Source organism: Colletotrichum orchidophilum (genome assembly GCF_001831195.1).
Source record: "Colletotrichum orchidophilum strain IMI 309357 chromosome Unknown Scaffold_178.1, whole genome shotgun sequence".
NCBI classification, from domain to species: Eukaryota; Fungi; Ascomycota; class Sordariomycetes; order Glomerellales; family Glomerellaceae; genus Colletotrichum; species Colletotrichum orchidophilum.
Genome location: NW_019173134.1, coordinates 16,010 through 35,356, shown reverse-complemented (window position 1 = coordinate 35,356; position 19,347 = coordinate 16,010). Strand labels below are relative to the sequence as shown.

General features: G+C 52.4%; 5 protein-coding genes across 5 annotated transcripts; 1 reads left to right on the top strand and 4 right to left on the bottom strand.

Moving 5' to 3' along the window:
- Positions 1–14: 14 nt before the first annotated feature.
- Positions 15–3,208, bottom strand: CORC01_13107 (XRN 5'-3' exonuclease; the record flags this gene model as incomplete). The annotated part of the gene is made up of 4 exons (XM_022624725.1): positions 15–431; positions 514–658; positions 717–2,829; positions 2,899–3,208. The coding sequence occupies 4 exons, from the start codon at positions 3,206–3,208 to the stop codon at positions 15–17; spliced, it is 2,985 nt and encodes a 994-aa protein (XP_022468771.1).
- A 994-nt stretch (positions 3,209–4,202) lies between these two features.
- Positions 4,203–7,542, top strand: CORC01_13106 (uncharacterized protein; the record flags this gene model as incomplete). The annotated part of the gene is made up of 5 exons (XM_022624724.1): positions 4,203–5,183; positions 5,240–6,474; positions 6,528–7,158; positions 7,225–7,335; positions 7,393–7,542. The coding sequence occupies 5 exons, from the start codon at positions 4,203–4,205 to the stop codon at positions 7,540–7,542; spliced, it is 3,108 nt and encodes a 1,035-aa protein (XP_022468770.1).
- Positions 7,543–7,993: 451 nt separating this feature from the next.
- Positions 7,994–9,856, bottom strand: CORC01_13105 (methyltransferase domain-containing protein; the record flags this gene model as incomplete). The annotated part of the gene is made up of 4 exons (XM_022624723.1): positions 7,994–8,874; positions 8,948–9,064; positions 9,121–9,504; positions 9,607–9,856. 4 exons carry the CDS (start codon positions 9,854–9,856, stop codon positions 7,994–7,996), a joined length of 1,632 nt encoding a protein of 543 aa, XP_022468769.1.
- A 1,009-nt stretch (positions 9,857–10,865) lies between these two features.
- Positions 10,866–13,560, bottom strand: CORC01_13104 (OPT oligopeptide transporter; the record flags this gene model as incomplete). The annotated part of the gene is made up of 8 exons (XM_022624722.1): positions 10,866–10,940; positions 11,006–11,118; positions 11,189–11,403; positions 11,459–11,604; positions 11,667–11,675; positions 11,735–12,893; positions 12,950–13,071; positions 13,171–13,560. The coding sequence occupies 8 exons, from the start codon at positions 13,558–13,560 to the stop codon at positions 10,866–10,868; spliced, it is 2,229 nt and encodes a 742-aa protein (XP_022468768.1).
- A 796-nt stretch (positions 13,561–14,356) lies between these two features.
- Positions 14,357–18,824, bottom strand: CORC01_13103 (WD repeat domain-containing protein; the record flags this gene model as incomplete). Its single annotated transcript, XM_022624721.1, has 8 exons — positions 14,357–14,583; positions 14,639–14,867; positions 14,935–15,185; positions 15,239–15,485; positions 15,546–15,998; positions 16,074–18,350; positions 18,482–18,670; positions 18,744–18,824. The coding sequence occupies 8 exons, from the start codon at positions 18,822–18,824 to the stop codon at positions 14,357–14,359; spliced, it is 3,954 nt and encodes a 1,317-aa protein (XP_022468767.1).
- Between the last annotated feature and the right edge of the window lie 523 nt (positions 18,825–19,347).

The window sequence follows — 19,347 nt, the reverse complement described above, 5'->3', positions numbered from 1 at the left end:
TAGGGTCGGGACCTTCAACTTCGCACAACGTCGACTGTCCGAATATCAGTAATTGTGGCGTCCACTGCCATATCTACCACCGCCGCCACCGCGTCCACCACTATGGCCTCCACGACCCTGGTAGCTGCCGCGACCTCCTTGGCGACCTCCATCGGGATAGCCATATTGCGAATGTGGCCCTGGCGGCGGTGGCCCGTAATTTTGTTGCTGGTGATAGCCTCCTCCGCGATAGGAACCGTTGGATACTCGTCCATCGTTTCCATACCCCGGCGGCGGCGGCGGCGGCGGCGGCAGGCCCATACCGAACCCAGGGTGCCCTGGAGGAGGAGGTTGCCACGATGACTGGATGTGTGGTGGCCCTGATGGCTGGAATGCTTGCCGTCCATAGCCACCGTTACTCCCGTGCGAGGGCGGTCCCCGGTCTTGGCGTCCTTGTCCGCCATCAGGGGCGTAACTGAATTGTCCCCCCCTCCGACTGCCATTGTGATGTCCCCCACCGCGTTGAAAGGGCACTCCCCCATAGCTACGCCCGCCTCGGGATGACTTCCCTTTTAGGGTCTCAATGTCGTTGCGATCTAGGGCTGGAGCCGGAGGCTTGGCACCACGCAGCAGCATCGACTTGTGAGGGTGCGAACTTTCCGGGAACGTGTACCAGACCCTGCTTTATTGTTAGTCGAGAAAATCAACAAGTCTACTTCTTGACGAGATCAACATACCTTAGAGACCTGTCGTAGTCGAGGTTGGGCATTCCTCCTCGCTCCAAGGGATATAACAATTCCCCGTGAGGCAGATATTCGGGAATCTTTTCAATGTTGCCAGCCAGCCCATCGCTGGTGCGCGGACTGAGCTTGAGCGTCGGCGCACCCTGTTTCTTGGAGTAGAAGCTGGTAGTGATCTCATCGTACAATTCGTGGTGAGCATCTGACAAGAGCAGCACATCTCTTCCGACACTATTCCGTGCCTGATCTGCTTCGCTCAGGAGGGGATACTTCGTCTCGATGGCGGCTAGCAACCTTGGCATCTCAATAAACGGCAACAGCGCTACACCCTGCCACGCCATCTTCTTTCCGTTCAGATCAATTTCGAAATCTGAAGGGTAAAAGTCGATGACATCGCTATCCTCATTCAGCATGAGATCGTGGAAGACTTCGGGTAACGCATGGCGAGAAGCTGCAGGCAGTACACTCATCAACTGCTCGAATGGCTTTGAAATACGACCCTTTTCGAAATGAACGTTCATCTTCTCAAGATCCACAAAGTCGGCAGCAAACGGCGCGTAATGGTACGGATAGTACCATTCCCATGAGGGACAGCCCTGAAAGTAGTACAGCAAAACCCAGGATAGGCCCTCCACGTAAGCCTGCGCAACCTTGTGCCGGAAATCGTTGTCGCTCCGATCAACATGAAACTTTTGTTCGTAGTATCGATCGGCGTAGCCCTCTTCCCACATTCTAACATGATCCACGGCGGCCTCCTCGGCAGCGGATGACGTGCTGGGGCCTTTTGCGCTTGCCGGAGCGGAACCGGCCTGGGGCGCCGCATCATCGTTGGCTTTGCGTTTGCCGAGTACGGAATTTTGATCCGGCGGGTTGAGGACCTCTTCCTTAGTGGCCTTCGCGGCGTCATCTTCCTGACCAGGCTCATTCTTGGACATCAACCCTTTGAGTTGATCTCGTATAGCGCTTGCAGCACTCTTGTTGGCGGTATTGGTATTCATGTTCGAAGAGCGACCAACCACTTTATCGTGGGTGATGCCGTTTGCGCCTCCTGCGACCGCGAATAAGCTCAAGCCTGCAGATGCATCGTCGACCTGCTTCGGTTTAGCAAACTTTGGGTTACGCTGTTCTTCTTGAAGCTTTCTCCGTTTGAAACTGGCCTCTCTGCGATCTTCAGTCTCCTTTCGCCTCTTGAAGATCGCATCCTCTTGCTTGGCTAGGCCATTGAGAATGTACTGCGCCCGACCCAAGTCGACGTGACCGTCCTTTGTGACATAGCCACCCATGAACGGCAAGTTGTCTTTCCAAATCGCTGTCAATGTGTCGATTCCGTTCTCCCGGATCTCTAGGGCCGGTAAGTGAGGCAAAAAGTCGTTGCCAACGAAGCAGCACATGAAAACCCAGTCATCGAGGGCCCTCTCCAGATCGAAGCGGAAGGGTAGACCTGGGACATTGAGCTCTACGGCCAAGTATTCCCGCAGGATGGGGACGTGAAGCCAGATGAATGGTTTCAAAGCAGGGCTCTTATCCTGCTCGTCAAATTCGCCAGCCTTCTCTTTAGCCTGCCCACGACAAGCGCGAGCCTCGTGGCCCTTTTGTCCACAGAGCTTGCACATCTTGGCCTTGCTGTCTTGGAAGAAGACATCCTCACGTAGAACTCGAAAGTGAGGCTCGTGAGTCGCGAGGCCAAGCATTATCAAGTCAGCGTCGAGGCCGTAAATGACGTGTCGGGTATTCGGATCGTAGTCCGGAGAGATGCGCTGAGATCGCACAAAAGACATGATCTTGTGCTCTCCCTCACCAGGAACTGTCGCATCGGAAATGATGATCTTGAGTTTTGCCCAGGCCGGATCTGTGTTCAGTTTATACGCGCACCAGTATCTCAAGCTCGAGGCCAGAGTATCCATAAACGGAGTGCCGGGAGTAATGGAATTGGAGTCAAAAGCCTTCTTGGCGACGCCCTCGAGCGTGTCATCGGGTATAGCACCGCCATTTTGCTGCTTCAACAATTTCAGAAGCTCTTGCTTATCCTCCTCCTTTTCCTGAGCTTCCTGCGCGGACCGGAAGCGACGAGATCGTTGTTGGTTCATCTTGGCACGTGGCGCGACGCCGTCTGAGCAATTTTCATTCCTTTCAGTAACGGAACTAACGATTAAAAAGAAGGATGGGGAGGGGGACTAACCAACAGCAATCATTAGCAGCTTCCGCGGCCTGACCATGTTGACAACACGATCTGTGTACCTGAAGACTTCAAGCATCATCTCCTCCTCATCCTTGGGAGCAGGGCGATCCTCGGGATGAGAACATGGGTGTACGATACCGTTCATGTCGAGATACAAGTTGTCGAGCTCCTCGCCATTCGGGTTAGGCCCGGTCGTGTCAACGGGGATTTCTGACCCATCCTCCATCTTTACGGGTTGCTCCTCGATGACTGGAGAAATGATCTTGGGATACTTGTTTGAAAGCCATCGGAAAGCCGCCGGGATACCCATCTTGATTGATGTTGGGGTGGAGGAAGGATGCGTAAGAAAACTTTAGGGCCTATGTGACGATTTCGTGAGGTCGCTCGTCGTTATGGCGCAGAAGGTAAGGCGAGCAAGTGGTTCTCGAGTCACAAAAGAAAAATGTAACGAGAGGATTGCGACGCATGGATGCGTGAGCTTCTTCGCTTGCGAGGGATTTCTTTACCGCAGATCGAGTAAAAGGATGTTTTGCTGTGGCAGTTGCGGTTAGATTCTCGATATTGCCTTAGCTCGTAGTCGCGGACGCGAAACTGAACGAAAAGGTGCAGCGGTGGGAATGAGATTTGCGAGACTTGTTTGCTTGCGCATGCGACAAAAGTGCCCCTACCTTAGTTTTATCCTATACACTGTGAGGAATTTCGACAGGGTCGTGCTGGTGTGCAAACATTGACAGACTCTTGGAGGGTCACGTTTGATCGCGGTACCTGAGATTCAAAGTCAGAGCCTTCCGTGCTGGCGGTTGCTGGCGCGCGCCCCTAAGGATCTTACCTAAGGTAAGGTAGGTTCGGCAGAGGAAGGCCAGCCATACCCTACTCCACCGGCAGCGATCATCAAACCAGTTAGGTACCTATCGATGCGCTGGCTTCTCTATGTATCCGGTAACCAGGTAAGCAGTATTTTGCCATTCCAGTGACGCGAGTTTCCCACCGTATTGCTGCATGTAGGGCTTGTTATCCCTTAATCAGTGCGAGCGGCCGTCAAAGTACACCTTTCGTTAACGCACCTGCCTTCTTCAAGAAAGAAAGTGCCAGGCCTCCTGCCCATCTTGCGACGGGCTCTCTACTTTACCAATAGTAGCCCAGCCTGGTCGTCCGAATGATTTTTGCTGTATCTACATGACTTGTCTCGCTACAGCCTTTTCTCTCTACAGCCTTTTTTGCCTTTCTCTCAATACTTGACTGTCTCTTTTTTCTCGTTCATGGCACTGCTTGAGCTCCCGATGGCCGGCAGTTGACGAAACAGCATGTTTTCCATTCCCACTGCACCGGCGAAGCAGTCGGTCGGTGAGACTATCACCATTCTGAGTGGTCGGTTGAGCTCATCAACGCTCCTTGAAGATCGCCGTGCTGCTATACTCGGGTTGCGCAGCTTTGCAAAGGACTTCCCTGCCTCTGTCGCCTCTGGAGCTCTTCGCAGTCTCATAGGCAGCTTGAGCAAAGATGCCGAAGATGTCGACACCGTCAAGGTCGTCCTCGAGACGCTGCTCATGCTATTCAGTCCCAACGAAGATAGTCCAGAAGCCTCGGAGGAGATTGCTCTCTGGCTTGCTGACGAATTTACACAGCGCCAGGAGAATGTCACGCTCCTGCTAGACTTTCTCGACTCCACCGACTTCTACTCGAGGCTATACTCTCTCCAGTTGCTAGCTGCCATCCTCTCTGCCCGAACCGAGCGCACAGAAGAGTGCATCTTCACAGCCCCGCTAGGAATATCTCGCCTTGTCGCTGTGCTGGACGATAGCCGCGAGGCCGTCAGGAACGAAGCCATCACCCTCCTCACCTTCCTCACACCCTCGTCAACCGATATTCAAAAGCTTGTGGCTTTCGAAAATGCCTTTGATCGACTCTTTGGCATCATATCTACAGAAGGTTCCCTTCCCGAAGGTGATCGTGTCGTGGAGGACTGCCTGATTCTTGTCGCAAACCTTCTTAGGAGGAACCCTTCCAACCAATCATTATTCCGCGAATCGGGCGGTATTCATCGTTTGTCTGTGCTGTTAGAAGGCGCTGAAAAGGCTCAACGGGTGGGTGCAGAAATTGCAGCGTGGGCGCAGGCCCAGCGCGACAGGAACATATACGCGCTTCTGGCTGTCGTTCGTCTGTTTCTAGTAGCAGGGGCCGTGGGAACGCCGCAGAACCAGCTTGCCTTTTGGCAACATGGCTTGCTGTTCCACGCCCTACAATTGGCCTTCAGCCATGTAGCCCAGCTTCCAATCAAGGCCGAGGTTGGTTGTCTCCCATCATCATTCTTGGTGCTGTCATGTTAAGAACGTGCCTGCAGGCTCTGGTAACCTGCGCCGACATTATTAGGGGAAACCCAAACCTTCAGGAAGGATTCGCGCAGCTTCAAGTTCCGTCTCCCCTCGAACCGCTCGCGCCAGCCGAATCTGGCCAAGCCAAAGGCTCCGTCAAAGTCTATGTGATTGATGGTCTGTTGGACCTTACCCTCAGCGTCCAGGATCTGGAGGCATTCGATATGCGTTTGGCCGCGTGCGACTGTCTCAAGGCTTACTTCTACGGCCACGCCGATATTCGCTTACATTTCCTGAGGAGAGCGATTGAAGGGCATAGTATGGGAGCCGACGAGACGGCCAATGTGCTGACGGTGCTCTTGCGGCCTTCTTCGGACGCAGCCGTCGCTAATCCTTACCGCAGTTGGTTTGCCTCCACAATCATGATGCACCTGGTTTATGACAACCCGGAGGCCAAGAGCTTGGTCATGGCTGTTTCAGAAGGCGATGCTGAAAGCGGGGAGGAAGTCGTTACGAGTATCCAGACCATCGCTGCCCATTTAATATCTGGATTGAAGCGGGATGAGGACAGCCGGGTTGTGGTAGGGTACCTCATGTTGCTCCTTTGCTGGCTGTTTGAAGACTTGGATGCAGTCAACGACTTTCTCGGTGAAGGCGCGAACACTCAAAGCCTTATTCAGGCAGTGAACCATCCATACGCTACGGGAGACCTTGTCCAGGGTCTTTGTGCAATGTTGTTGGGTGTTCTCTATGAGTTCTCGACCAAGGACTCACCAATTCCCCGAGCGGACCTCCATTCTATTCTTTTCTCTCGAATGGGCCGCGAACGATATATCGATAAGATGTCTAAACTGAGAAGCGACCCGCTGGTGAGAGACTTTGAGGTGACCCCTCAGAATCTCAGTAATTCCGGTTCAGGCAGCCTGCCTGATGTTTACTTCGATTCCACCTTTATCGACTTCTTCAAAGACAACTACAGCCGAATTTTGCGCGGCATCGACCGAGACCCTGGCCTGGAAATTTCCGTGGTCAAGAATGGCGTCCAAACAGGGGTTTCCAGAGAACTCGTAGACTCGCTGCGGAATCAATTGGCTGAAAAGCAGCAGGCTTTGCAGGAAGCTCAAGTCAGCTTAGAGACGTTAAGTCGACAACTCGGCCAGGAACAAAACGACCATCGGCGAATTCGGGAGACGACTGCCATGGAACTGGCGAGAATCAACCAAGTCAATGAGGGGATGCAGAGACAACACGACGCAGAGCTACGGTCAGTACCAATCACTGATGTATGGTGATATTGCTAATCAACGGACTGTTCAGGAATCTTCAAAGTAAAATAACAAGTCTTCAGGAAGAGCACAAGAAGCGGATTGAGCAGATATCCTGGAAGATGGAATCTCAGGCTGCAGCCATGGAACAGCGATACAGCAAGCAAACAGAGGAGGATCAAAGAAGGGCAGCCGCTCACGTCGCAGCCCTTGAGAAACAGAACGAGAAGCAACTTGAGGAGGTACAGAGAAACGCAGCTTCTCAGATCCGGGCGCTCGAGGAGGAGCTTGAAAAACAGGCCGAGCAAGCGCGGCAGATCGCCAAAGCCCAAGCAGCCTCACAGTCTGAGGAACATCGCAAGCAGTTAGAACAGGTGCGCAAGACGGCCGAGTCGGATGCACATCGCGTTCGCCATCGGTCTGAGGCGGACATGGCAGATCTCAAGGCTACCATAAGCCGTCTTGAGGTTGATCTCATGAAGGTGACTAGACAATCGCAATGGTACTTGTATGTAGAGCTGACCCATTCACAGACCAAGAAGACCAAGGTGCAGGAGATCCAAGCCACCCGGGAACAGCTTGAAAAGAAGGCGCTCGACCAGGAGAGCCTTTTCACCAAAGCCAACGCCCGTGTGGAGCAACTAGAGAAGGACCTACGTGAGACGCGAGAGAGGGTTGCCCAGGTGCGCAGATCCACTGCTGAAACCTTGACCATTGCGAAGAATGTGTGTTCTAACGTTGTTCCCCAGTGCGACGTGATTATCAAGAAGGCCGAGGAAGATAGGAAAGCAACTCAGAATGAGCTTGATGATTTGCTCATGGTATTTGGCGACCTAGAAGAGAAGGCAGCCATGTACAGGGTAAGTCATAATCAAAGTACTGTGCGATTCACTCGGGCTAATCTGGTGCATACAAAGGCAAAACTCAAAGAGCTTGGAGAAACGGTATCTGATGGCGAAGAAGACGAGGATGAAGGCAGCGAGGAGGAGGAAAATGAAGAAGAAGATGACCAAGACAAAGATGAAGACGGCACAAAAAGCGAGGATCCGAAAGGCATATCAAACTAATGAACCTTCACCACGATACCTAGCAATCCGGATGACCATCAGCCACATGCACAGGTGTTGGGTAAAGGGCATTCGATGCTTCGGGCCCCTGTTGATGTGGTCTCTGAAACTGTATCTTCTTTGATCTCGGGACTAACTAAGCAACCACCCAGCCGGTTTGCCTTTGCCTGCTTTTTTAAATCCTGACCTTGGTCCTCTACGGTGTAGTGATGTCTCTACAAAGACGGGGCCACGCGGGTGAGATTCGCGCATGGTATGCAGGCATGCGGACAATCACCTGGCTATGATCCATTGCATCCTGAAATAAAGTGGATATGATTGTGTAGGCCAAGTTGGAAGTCCATTTTCATGATGATGAACTCTGGCCGACTTCTGCGAGCCATCTTTGCCTATCAGTCCCCTGCCAAACAACAATGATCTCGAACTTGCGGATTCGGAGGCTACTATTCCTTCATCTCAGTTTCCACAGCTGCGTCCTGCTGTCCTGACCTGGAACGGTCCACGTATTGCTGATGGTCAGCGCCCGAGGGTTATTCTCGGGTGCCTTGAAGACAATGCAGCCAGAGATCTCGGCGCCAGCCGTAAAACTGGCTTTCTCCTCAAGATGCTTGTTCATCAGGAAACCCTGCTTCCAGTGGGTGTCAGGACCCGCAGGGCCGGTAGTGAAGGCCACCTCGCCGGGCCTGGTAACACTGATGTCTCCGACCTTGACCTGCAGATCCGCCGGGATCGAGTTGTTGCGAGAGGTGGTGAAAAAAATGTCAAACCAGGTCAAAAAGCCGTCAAGTGACGGAATGTCCTTGGTCAGCTTCGACTTCCACTGAGTCTCGAAATCGAGGTCTTCAATCTTGACAGTGTGCAAATCAATGTACGAAATCTGCGAAGGTGTGCCGCAGATGCAGTCCTCCGGCATGATCTCGATTCGAGCCTCGTCGTAGATGCCCTCCTTCATCGACTTCATGTCAAAGCCATAAACGTCATCCCAGAAAGTAACGAAATCGGTGATGTACTCTGGATCCGAAACGGGTGCCACCCAAATGGTGGAGATGCTCGGGGCGATGAGGCCGTCGGGCTTGAGGAAACGATCTCTAGCGACGAGAACGCTGTTCATCATGGCCTCATAAAGCAGGCAGTAGCCCATCCATTCACTGATGATGATGTCAACTTGGTCGACAGGAAGACTAATGTCCTCTACCCTGCCCCTAATGCAGGTTACCTTGTCGGCGAGGCCGTTGTTGAAGACGTTCTCACGGGCCTTGTCGATAATGTCAGACTTGTCGACGGCAAAGACCTGCTTAGCGCCGGCCTTGGCGCAGAACATGCTCAGGATACCTGTTGCAGAGATCATAGTTTAGATACAAAGGAGGTCTACAAAGCTGGCAGTCGCTTTTGGGGCCAGACGTACCTGTGCCACAGCCGATGTCGAGGACGATCTTGTCCTTGAAAAGAGACTTGTTGTTGTAGACGAAATCACGGTAGGAGTCTGTTCGAACCTTGTCCTTCAGCATCGTCTCGTGGATGTCTAGGGGGCATGTTAGCAAACTAGGCAGCTGGAAGTTCAGGATAAGGGTCAACTACCATTAGAGGCATATGACTCCCAATAGTACTGAGACTCATCTTTCCGGACGCCCTTGTCATCCGGATCACGCGACTTCTTGCCCTCGGCTGCATCGGGGGTATCTTCGCCCCAGCGCTGGTCAAGAGTCTGCTCAACGGCGGTGCGGTAGTTTGCGAATTGGGACTGGAGCCTTGCCAACTCTTCCTCGAGCTGAGCTTCCCGAGAGGCACCCTGTTGCGGTGCCTGCTGAGGGTGCTCTGGCGATTCATCGTTAAGATCCAGCTCGGTAAGGGCCATGATCAAGGCATCGTCTTCGATGACGGGTTTCATGTAGCGCTCATCAGCAATATCGTCGACAGAGATGGCCTCGGGCAGGGCAGCGCCGTCGTGAATGCGTTGGCGAACTACATGGATGAGTCAGTGAGCTTTCCATCTCAAGGGGGACTAGGGCTAGGGGGTTGGCTAGATGTTAAAGTTGCACACCACATCTCAGGCTACGGACTTACTGAAGTTGACAAGCTTGACGGTGCCAAAGAAGTCAAGGCCAAGCCGACGGCGGATGGCGAGGAAGTCGAAGTTGTGCTTCATGCGGCAGTGGCACAGCATGGCGTCGAGGTCAGGGAAGACAGCATCGTCGAGCAAGGAAATGAACAATTGGGACTCTTCCTCTTCGAGCTCGGCGTCATCCCAGTCAGACTCGTCAGACGACACATCGGAATCGGCGCCGATGTTGTTTTTGAGATCGTCCTGGATCATTTTTGGCGACCGAATCGACATTTGCTTCTATTTATCTTACCCTTTTTTTCTTTCTTTTTTCCCTTTTTTTTTTCCCCGTTTGGCCTTGCTCAGTTTCCAGTCGACTTCAGATGTATCGTAGTATTCAGACAACCAGGAAAGTACTAGGATATGAAACACTTCGTTGTTGATTTATGTTCCTCAGGTCTTCTTGGTGGAAATGCCTTCCTCGAGTTGATGTCACTTTCGAGTTCAGAGATTGGGTGAGGGAATGGATATTTTCCTCCTCTCTAAGCTTGTGGGACTGTGCCGGGGCCCAAAAATAATTTGGAACCTTACCTTAGAAGGGGCAGGCAAGACCGCCGGCACCTAGGTAAGGTAATGGAGTGTAAGGAGTCGTCCACTGAAGCTGGGTGGACTAGTCCACCCAAGGTACCACGAGTAAGGTACCTAAGGTAGTTATCGACGGCGTTGACATTTGATAAGGTAGGAAGCCTCTCTTATTTTGGGTAGAGATGCCCGTCGGAGTCCTGTCTTTCTGCACTTATTTTTTGGCTGGATTTTCCATGACTGGCACAATTTTAACAAAGTATTCTCATTTTCTGTTTCTGCCCTCACCGATACGTTGCCCCTCCACCCCTCCACCCGTCTAGGTACCTTACCCCTCTACCCCTCTACCCCACATCCTACTGGCTCAATCGACTTTACCAAGTCACTTAAAGGAAGGTGAAGAGGCGGAATGTAAATCACAAGGAAAAGAAAATGGACAGAAAAAAAAAAGGCTTAGTATCCGACTTTAGATCGTCTAGAACCTAAAGATCTCAATGGAGCATTTTCCTCGCACCACTCGCAATAATGACCAACCTCGAAATGCAGTTTTCCGCATTGCAGTTCTGCCGAAGGCCTTACGCTCCCCTTCTCAACTTGCCGTCTCCCGTCTGTCCTTCTCCCCTACTGCGTCTCTCGTTCTTCCTTGCCTAGGACACCCCATACACCATGACCTTGCTCACATCGTTCCATACCTGCACTTCTAGTAGTGAGGGACACCGGCGCTTTGCAAGATGAGATTCACAATGCTAAGAAATCCTTCACCGAGTATGAAGCCCTAAAGAACATCATGCGTCAGCAACCGCTCCTTGCTGTATGCGAGTGCGATTCTATAGTACCCACCGATGCCAGCACGATCAATGGCGTGCTCGACTCGCCTCGCCTGGAGATCCAGTACCAGCTCAGTAGGCCGCCAACAGTCCTGGCCAGGGTGAAGGATGGGACGTTGTACATCCCTGCCGTCTCCAAGTCAGCCTTGCCTCAGATCTCTATTAGGGTAAGACAGAATTCCCAAGCCACACTTACCGACTGCCACGGCGATACCTCCCGGCACAAGCGACCGCCAAGGCTTGCCGGTTACCACGGTCCTAGCAACAGTCGTAATAGCAAATAGAATGCCAAAGCCAATCGCCCATTCACGCGCCATGGGCGGCAGGCCCTTACCCGTCACCAGCCTGGCTGTGAAGATCCACACGTATCCCGTCGGGACCTGGAAGAGATCACCCGGGATCGTATAAACTCTGACAAAAATTGGTCAGTCTCTAGACAATAACGGAGGCTGTCCTTGTGACTAACGCTGTGTAGAGTTGGTACACAAAGGCACTGACCACAGCGCCCGCTGTTGCTCCGATTACTTGGCCCCAGAATTGGGCTTTGGGTGCGGCTCCCAAGAGATGGCCCGTTTTGAGGTCTTGCATCAGATCGCCCGCTTGAAGAGCTCCCTAAGTTGGACAAGTCAGCTTCTGTCCCAATACGATTGACAGCGCGGCAGTGAGTTACATACGGCCTCGGACTAGATTGTACAGTTAGTGCTTGCTCATACTGCAAAGTTGGAGGTTAATTGGCACTTACTACTGCGCCCGCAACCAAGTTGATGAGCACACTCGACTTGTGTGACTGGGGAATGATGAGGGCGAAGAATAGTTGCGCAAGCTTGCTGATACCAGACACGGGGTTCAGGTCCGTCTCGCCGAGTGCCCGAACACCCATAATGCTGAGCAGAAGAGCCATTAAGACGGCAACAATCGTGGCGTAAAGAGGAACCAGGTCGCCAAAAACGATGTGAATGGTGGCGACACAGAGCAGAATGGACAGAACAAGCCCCACGGCGACAAGCTTGTTGTCAATTTGTTGATCTTCTGGCGCGTCTGCTTCGTCGGGGCGAGTATCGCGAGCATTCGATGTTGAAGACCTACGATGGACCACAGAGCAACGCGACTCATCGGATAAAAGCCGGGAGGTACTCGTTGGCTCAAGATCCTCATCCGTGTCCAGTGCAGAATATGTCCGACTTGACCGTCGGCGGGATCCAAAAAGCTTCTGCCAGCCGAGTACAACTTCCAGCCATAATTCCTTCATGCCTTCATTTGCGGCACGTCGGGCCAAGGGGCGGAAAGCAATGTAACTGAGGCTGACAATAGCATCGGAAAGCATGATAGCCAAGGAGATCCACACAATCCAACCCTTGCTGCCTGTTTCCCAGTCGTCGATGGAACCGGGTGCCCAGCCCCGATACTTGGCTAGCGGAGACAGGACACCCCATCCTATCACGGCACCCAGCAGCATATGCAAAGTCGTCTCAGGGCCCATGATGATGCCTTGGCCAATGTAGGCCGGGCTCGGGTTGAGCGTCCAAAGCCAAATGCCTGCAGCATCGGTGCCAAATATGGGAATACTTCGCAATGCAGGGAAAAAGTAGGAGCAGAAAGTGTAAAACCCTGAGATCCCGAAGCAAATGAGCAGTAGCCTCACATTCCGAGCCCAATCCTTCTGGGAATGACTTTCGGGGCCGTCAAAATTGGCATTTTCAGGATCGGCATTGTTGGGGCTGTGGCCGGCCTCCAGTATTGAGTCGGGCTTCGTATCGTGATCCGGCACGAGACTCGCGAAGCCGCCTGACACGGCGTCTGGGCCGGCCTTCCGCGTCTGACCATGGAGAACTCCAATGAGAACGGCAGTACTGAAGCCGCTAGGAAAACGGAGCCTTTCTCGAATAATGACTTGTCGTCGGCTGGCATTGGAGATTAGATTGAAGCTCGGCGGGCAAGCTTTCCGCGGCCAACTCACAGAGGGACAGCAAAGACAACACCGAAATAACAGAGGCCAAGGGACCATATGATCAACTTCCATAAGGGGATGTTAAGGGGCCCTTGTTCTTCCGGAGTCAGGAGATAGTTCATGGCAGGAATCTAAGGGCAGAGAAGATATGTGTCAGCTATCGGCCTGGTCTGTTTCATCACATCAAGTTGTACGAAGAAGTGAGAAAGCCTCGGACATGAGAGTCATACCACACCGACAAACCCGCAGCCAAGTGGCATGATGGCCATACTTCCAGCCACGGTCTGGACGAGGACATTCTCGACAGGACTGAAGGGAAGGCGAAGGTGGCGAGACAGGGCCTTGAATATGCCGAAACCCATCAAGCTGGCTGGCATGGTCATGGTGCTCACCCAACCCGTCTGCAGGCCAAAGTACATGTTGGAGAAGCAAATGACCAAGCCGACCAACAGGCCCACAGCAACACCGCGGAGGGTGAAGCTGCGACCATGTATGACAGGCACACGCTCGAGAGCATTCTCGGGGTATGTATCATGCGCACTTGGTGTGTGGATGCTGCTGCTGACAGCATCATGAAGACCACCATCGGCGTCATCGCGATATCCCCGATCAGGCGCCATAGTCTGGGTCATGAAGCCTTATCCGGCAGTGCTGCGACGTAAAAAGATAAAAAGGTTGACTAGAGTGTCCGGAGGCGAGGTAGAAGACGTTTTACAACTTCGCTATACGTCAAAGGCGTGCTGACCAACCTGGCGTCTGGATCGATACTAACCCGGCGGGTTCGTGCATGGGAATGCCTGTAAAAGACTGAGGATGGCGCTGCCTGGCGTTCCTTTTGCTCAATTGAAGGTGGAAAAGGAACGTCGTACACGGTGAGATAACGGAGAGGCTGATGGTCAATTACATAAGGCAGCAAGCATACAGGCGACGCCCCTCATAAGAGCTTCAAGTCGACATATGGGATCCGTATTCGTAATTGGATCCTTATCTTTTGGAACCCCACGTACGAAAAACAGATATTGTCAATGTTTCTGACTGCCTGACATAGAATAGGGCCCCGCACGACTCGCTTTCGCAGGCAAACGGCGGTCACTGCGCTGATTCGAGCTGCGATGGATGCAGCCAGCAGGGAGCGCTAGCCCAGTCCCGGTTCCGGTCCGGACGGAGCTCGGCAACAGCTGGAGATGACGTGCTTGGAAGGGAGAAAATCGGCTTCCAAGAGAGTCTGCTTAGTAAGCAGAAACATCATTTCCCTGAGCGTTTCCGACGGGCAAATCTCTCTGAACCTCTGACATCTTGAGGCGATCATCTCCAGTCATAGATATTGATGTATTATGAGAACAGTGCCGGAAACTTTTACAGCCCTCCTGTCATATTGGTATGAAGACGGAAGTAGCCCCCTTTCTGCTCTAGTAACTAGAAACCGAAACTGTCGAGCAGCGAGCTCGAGTCCGGTTCCTGGAAAACCGTTGGGTTCGACTGATTTACCTGCCCCTTGGATCTCATCTCCACATGAAGGCTCGACACCGGCAGATCTGCAACCACAAGCGAGCTGCGTCGGCGCAGTAGCTTCAGCGGGTTGACCTCACCGCCCAATCCGTTAGCGATTCTCGGAGCTGGCTTCAGGAACTCCCAGTTGCGAACTACTGCCATGTTAAATCTCATTCAGTCTTACGCATACCATCGCGAGGGGATTACCTAGGTCCAGGCCCAGAAGATCGCAACCCATTCGGTCATAGAGTTTGGCGCTGTGGAGAACGAATTCCCATTCGACGCGGGGAGTAACTTTTGAAGCTCCGCGAAGAGTCTGGAGTGTTTTCTGCCGCATTTGCGAATAAAGGACCACTAATGCTGGGTCGTCCGTGAGGAACAATTTCGATCGCATATCGGGGGAGCACGGGGTCTCAACCAGAGTGTATACCGGTGACTACGGTATCGCGCATGCGTTAGGTATCAGAGAGACAGGTATTTGAGACTGGTATGGCGGGACTTACAATCAGGGCCCGGACCGCCATGTCCTTACGGTTCAACATCCAGAAGGCCCATGATGCGAGCCAACGGTTACCCTCCTTGGCGGCCACAGCCAGCACCTCCTCTTCCAAAAGCTTCCTCAATACCGGGCCTTGGTCACCACCGTAAACGCGCGCGATCGCTACTGCGAGCTGAAGGTCCTTGAGTTGATTCAAACAGACATTGACAGCGTCTTGCAGGTGATCCGCAAGTAAGAAAAACGCTGCAGCATATTCTGCGTGCCATAATGTTAGTCTTCGAAGCTCATTGGTACGCTTTGCGACTCACCGAAGCGTCGCTTGCTTAACAGAGCATAAGCGTTCTTCAGCGCCGTTGTCCTCCATTTCGGGTCCTCAAAGTTGTTGGCCAGCAACTTCTGCGTTGCTCCTTGCTCTCTGTTCCAGTGAGCCATTCGCCAGAGTCCTTGGAGGACTGTCTTTTTTTTCAGAGCCAGATAGTAGATGCTACAATCAACAGGGTTCTTCATCTCGCTCTTGGTGTACTCGTTGCGTGCAACGAATTCGAATTGCGCAAGCTACGACACGTGTTGTTAGCTCATACACACTCTTTGGTGGTGAAGATGGGGCTAGCGTACCAAGGCACTGCGATCGCTGAGCCACATGAACATGCCGCTTTCCCGAGCATCCTCCCAACGCATTGCACTGTGACATTGCTTGGAAACGAAATCAACAAGAATATCCTGGCTGGTCGAATGGTAGGCCCAGTTGATCTCTCGCCAGGACATCTGAATCTCACTTGTCCGGCCCTTACGAAGCCCGTGCTGGCGGAAAAAGAGCATGAAACGCGCACCATTCTCGTCCAGAGACCTGCGCTGTTTCTCGACAAGTCCAACGCATTCAACGATATCGGCTAATTGTATTTGCTCATGGCCTGACAGCTGTTGAAGACCAAACTTGGTAAGACGCTCATTAATGGCAAGTGCGGTTTCTTCGCTAAAGGCTTCGTCTGCCTCGTCTGTCTCGTTCGCAGATACTTGAAAACTAAAGCGAGACCCTAATTGGGCCCTAGATGCTTGCATCGGCGAGGCCTAGTGAATATCTTTGTTAGCACATATTCCACTTTTGGTGAGAGTAACAGTCAATCAAATAACCAAAAGCCTCACCCCAGTTGTGTAGAAAACCTCTGGTTCGAGTCCCAGGTAGTCATCAACAGTCTCACCCGCAATGAGGAACTTGAGGGTTCTGTGCAGCGACAAGAGAATCGTTCGGACTATGCTGCTCTTGCCTGCAAGGATGCATTGGCTCAAGAACTGAGGGTGAAAAACCGGCAGAGGGCCGTTAAACCTTTGAACGGCGTCGAAGAGATCCCAGACCCCGTTCTTCCTGTGCGGTAGCTGCAGGCTGTTGATCAGAGAGCCGGATAGATCATACTCCCTCCCATGAACGAACATCTGATTACCTGAACCGATGACGAGATGTCCATCGCCCAGCCAGGTCGAATCTCCTATCGGGTGAGGAGTGAGTTCACGAATACTGATCTCCCGGACTGCGGCCCAGGCTGGTCCCTTGTTCAAGTAGTCAAACCGCATCTGGCAGAGCAGTATTACTTTGGATTGAAAGCCAACGGCAAGGATAGATTGCGAATCTGGGGTCGAAGTCCAGTCAAGGTCTTGAATCGTGTTGTGTCTTCCGTAGTCTTGCGTGAACTCGAGTCGAGCACCACCAATGTCCCAAATAGATAACCGAGACCTTGTGGAATCCACGATTGCAGCTTTCTTCAGAGTACTGCCGCTGACGAGGGCCGGCTCCGCAAGGCCTGTTTCTGCCGAGGAGGTAGAAAGCCATCCGACATTTTTCCCTGTGCTGCCGACTCTCGCTGTCCAGAAATCTACCCGTCCTGTGTGGGTATATGAAACTGCGATGTCCCTGGCAAACACATCAAGAAAGCCGGACGTTGCGGGCTTAGATCCCGCCGGATCGACAGGGAGCATGTAAGCGATTCCCTCGGCGTCTTCCAGTTTGAATTTGCAAAATTCACAAATCGAGATCTCCTCTGGGCCGTTGGCGTATGCATCAGCACCTTCACTGGAGTATCGAGGTAGGTTAACTTCCCAAACAAGGCCCTCCTGCTCGGACGTAACGGTTGCAATGTGAGCAACAGCATACTCCTCGATTCGATGCCGAGGGAGAATCAACAAGCATAGTGGTTTGCCTGAAATCCCGTACGATTGAGACGCGAGCAATATTGCTTTCTGGTGCCGACAGTCCCATAGAGATATTTTTTCGTGTTCCAGGAATATGACAAAACGACCTTTGCGCAAGACACAAATTCGATGGATGTGAACGCCTCCCTGAATGACACTCTGGCGTGACAAGCTGGTCTGACTAGTTTCAGAATGCGTCCAGACAATGCTTTCGCCTTCTTCAGTTCTAGAAACAACAGCTCGACCACTAAAATTTCGCACCATTTTTTGAATAGGCGCTGAATGGCCAGTCCAGCTACAGCGCCGAGTAAGACGGTTTGACTTGTTCATTCTGCCTAGGAACTCTACCAAGTCTGCGTCGTAAACTTGGATCTGACCATCAAAGTCATGAACAAGCACATGCAGTCGCCCGGTTTGCCGATCGCAATAGCTTTGTATGTCAACGTATTGATTAGACCTGAAGTCAAGCGTTTGCGACTTGAAGCTTGTCACTTTGATGGCGGTCTTGGACTTGCTCGTCTTGGAGCCCACGTCCTCGAACGCAAAAACCATCATATTTCCAATGGCGTCAGAAGCAACACAAAGCTCGGCGCTGTTATTGGCCAAGGAAATGAGGCTTTCAAGAGCTTCATCTCGTGGTTCTTCCTTTATTGAACGCCGCTGAACGGCCAGCTCTGTGGCAGCAGAGACTTCTCTTCCATCGATGAGGAAGGTGATGAGCGGTGCTGTAGTCGGAGTAGGATACGGACTGAGATATCGGAGGGACGAAGCCACGTCAACGGACCCCCATAGGGTCATGTGTCGAAAGGCATGCGTGTCAGTGCTAGTCCACACTCGGACAACATTATCGGCGCACGTCGTAAAGAGAACGTTCTCTACAGTCTGGTCGGTGTGAAACGGTTTCCGCCAACGAAGGCTCGTCACTACATCTGGGTGGCGAAGGTAGGCCAGGTCGAAGCGCACATCCTCAGCGCCATACGTCAAGCGGCGCCAGACTTTGACTAGACAGTCATGTGCGCCTACAGATGCTATGTATGCTGAATCGTAGGATATCTCTGCGAGTTTCACAGAAGTCGGAAGACGTTTGATCCACAGCTGTTCTGGCTCGTCGACAGTCGAGTATAAGTAAAGGGCAGAGCAGGCAACCAGTAGCTCCTCAGTGGCGCCCCAGCTTAGAGAAATTGCATCGGTAGTATTCTGACGATCGGGAACTGGGTACGATAATTGTAGCCCCCACTGATACGCAGAAGTGTCGTCAGTGGTTGTTCGCAAGCTAGTATGGGCGAAAGGTGCGGAGCGGGCGACGGAATGGGAGATGGAGTCCAGGGGCGAAGACAAAGTCGCATTGGCAGAGACAACGAACTCACCTTCAGGGCATTTTCGGTCTGCCCAAAAGGTTTATAGACTCTAACGACGGCATCAGTGCAGGTCGCGATCTTGCCCGAGGATTCGTCGAAGGCCACGGCCCTCAAGTGGCTCGGGTCGTCGTCGTATATTGTCTGAACGATGGTTTCGGCATCGCCAAGGATGGTAAATGCGCTGCCGGTTATGTAGACCTTGATGACCAGATGTCAGCATCATGGCAGTGACGACGATGTTAGGGCGTAAGGGTATAGTCTGATTGCTCACATTGAAGTGCCTCGAGTCCCAGAAGCCCGTCGCAAGAGCTTGGAGCCCAGACTTCGGCCTACCTGGGAGGACTGCTCTCATCCTACTAGCAGGAGAGCCACAGCAGCATTGCTTAGGCGGACGTAATGCCGAGGCTGCCTGATCGATTGTCGCCGAATATCGCCGGATGGGCTTCCGTCAAAATCTGAAAAAGTTTGCCTTCCCAAAGCTCGTGGGTTGATTTGGGGTGCAAATCGAGCTCTGCCACAGACTAGATCCTGTCAATGCCAGTGTCATGAGGACCTTAAACTTGGACTGCAGGTTACGTATTCCCGCTGCACAAGCACACAGGGTGTCAGTTCATGAACAAGGGGAGTGGAGCCGGTGCGTCGCATCTGCAAGCCAACGAATTGGATGATAAGATAAAGCACCCCAGTAAGTGCCTAGGTACCTCCGGGGTGGCTTCCAGGTTACCTAGGTAAGGGACCGTACGGATAGTCCAGTGCTGTAATGTTCCTCGTCAAATGCAAGGTTCACGACACCCTATATATACAACATTAATCTGCTAATTGGAAACACTTACGGATATAACCAAGTTATTTTTTTTAAGGGTTTGTAATAGAAT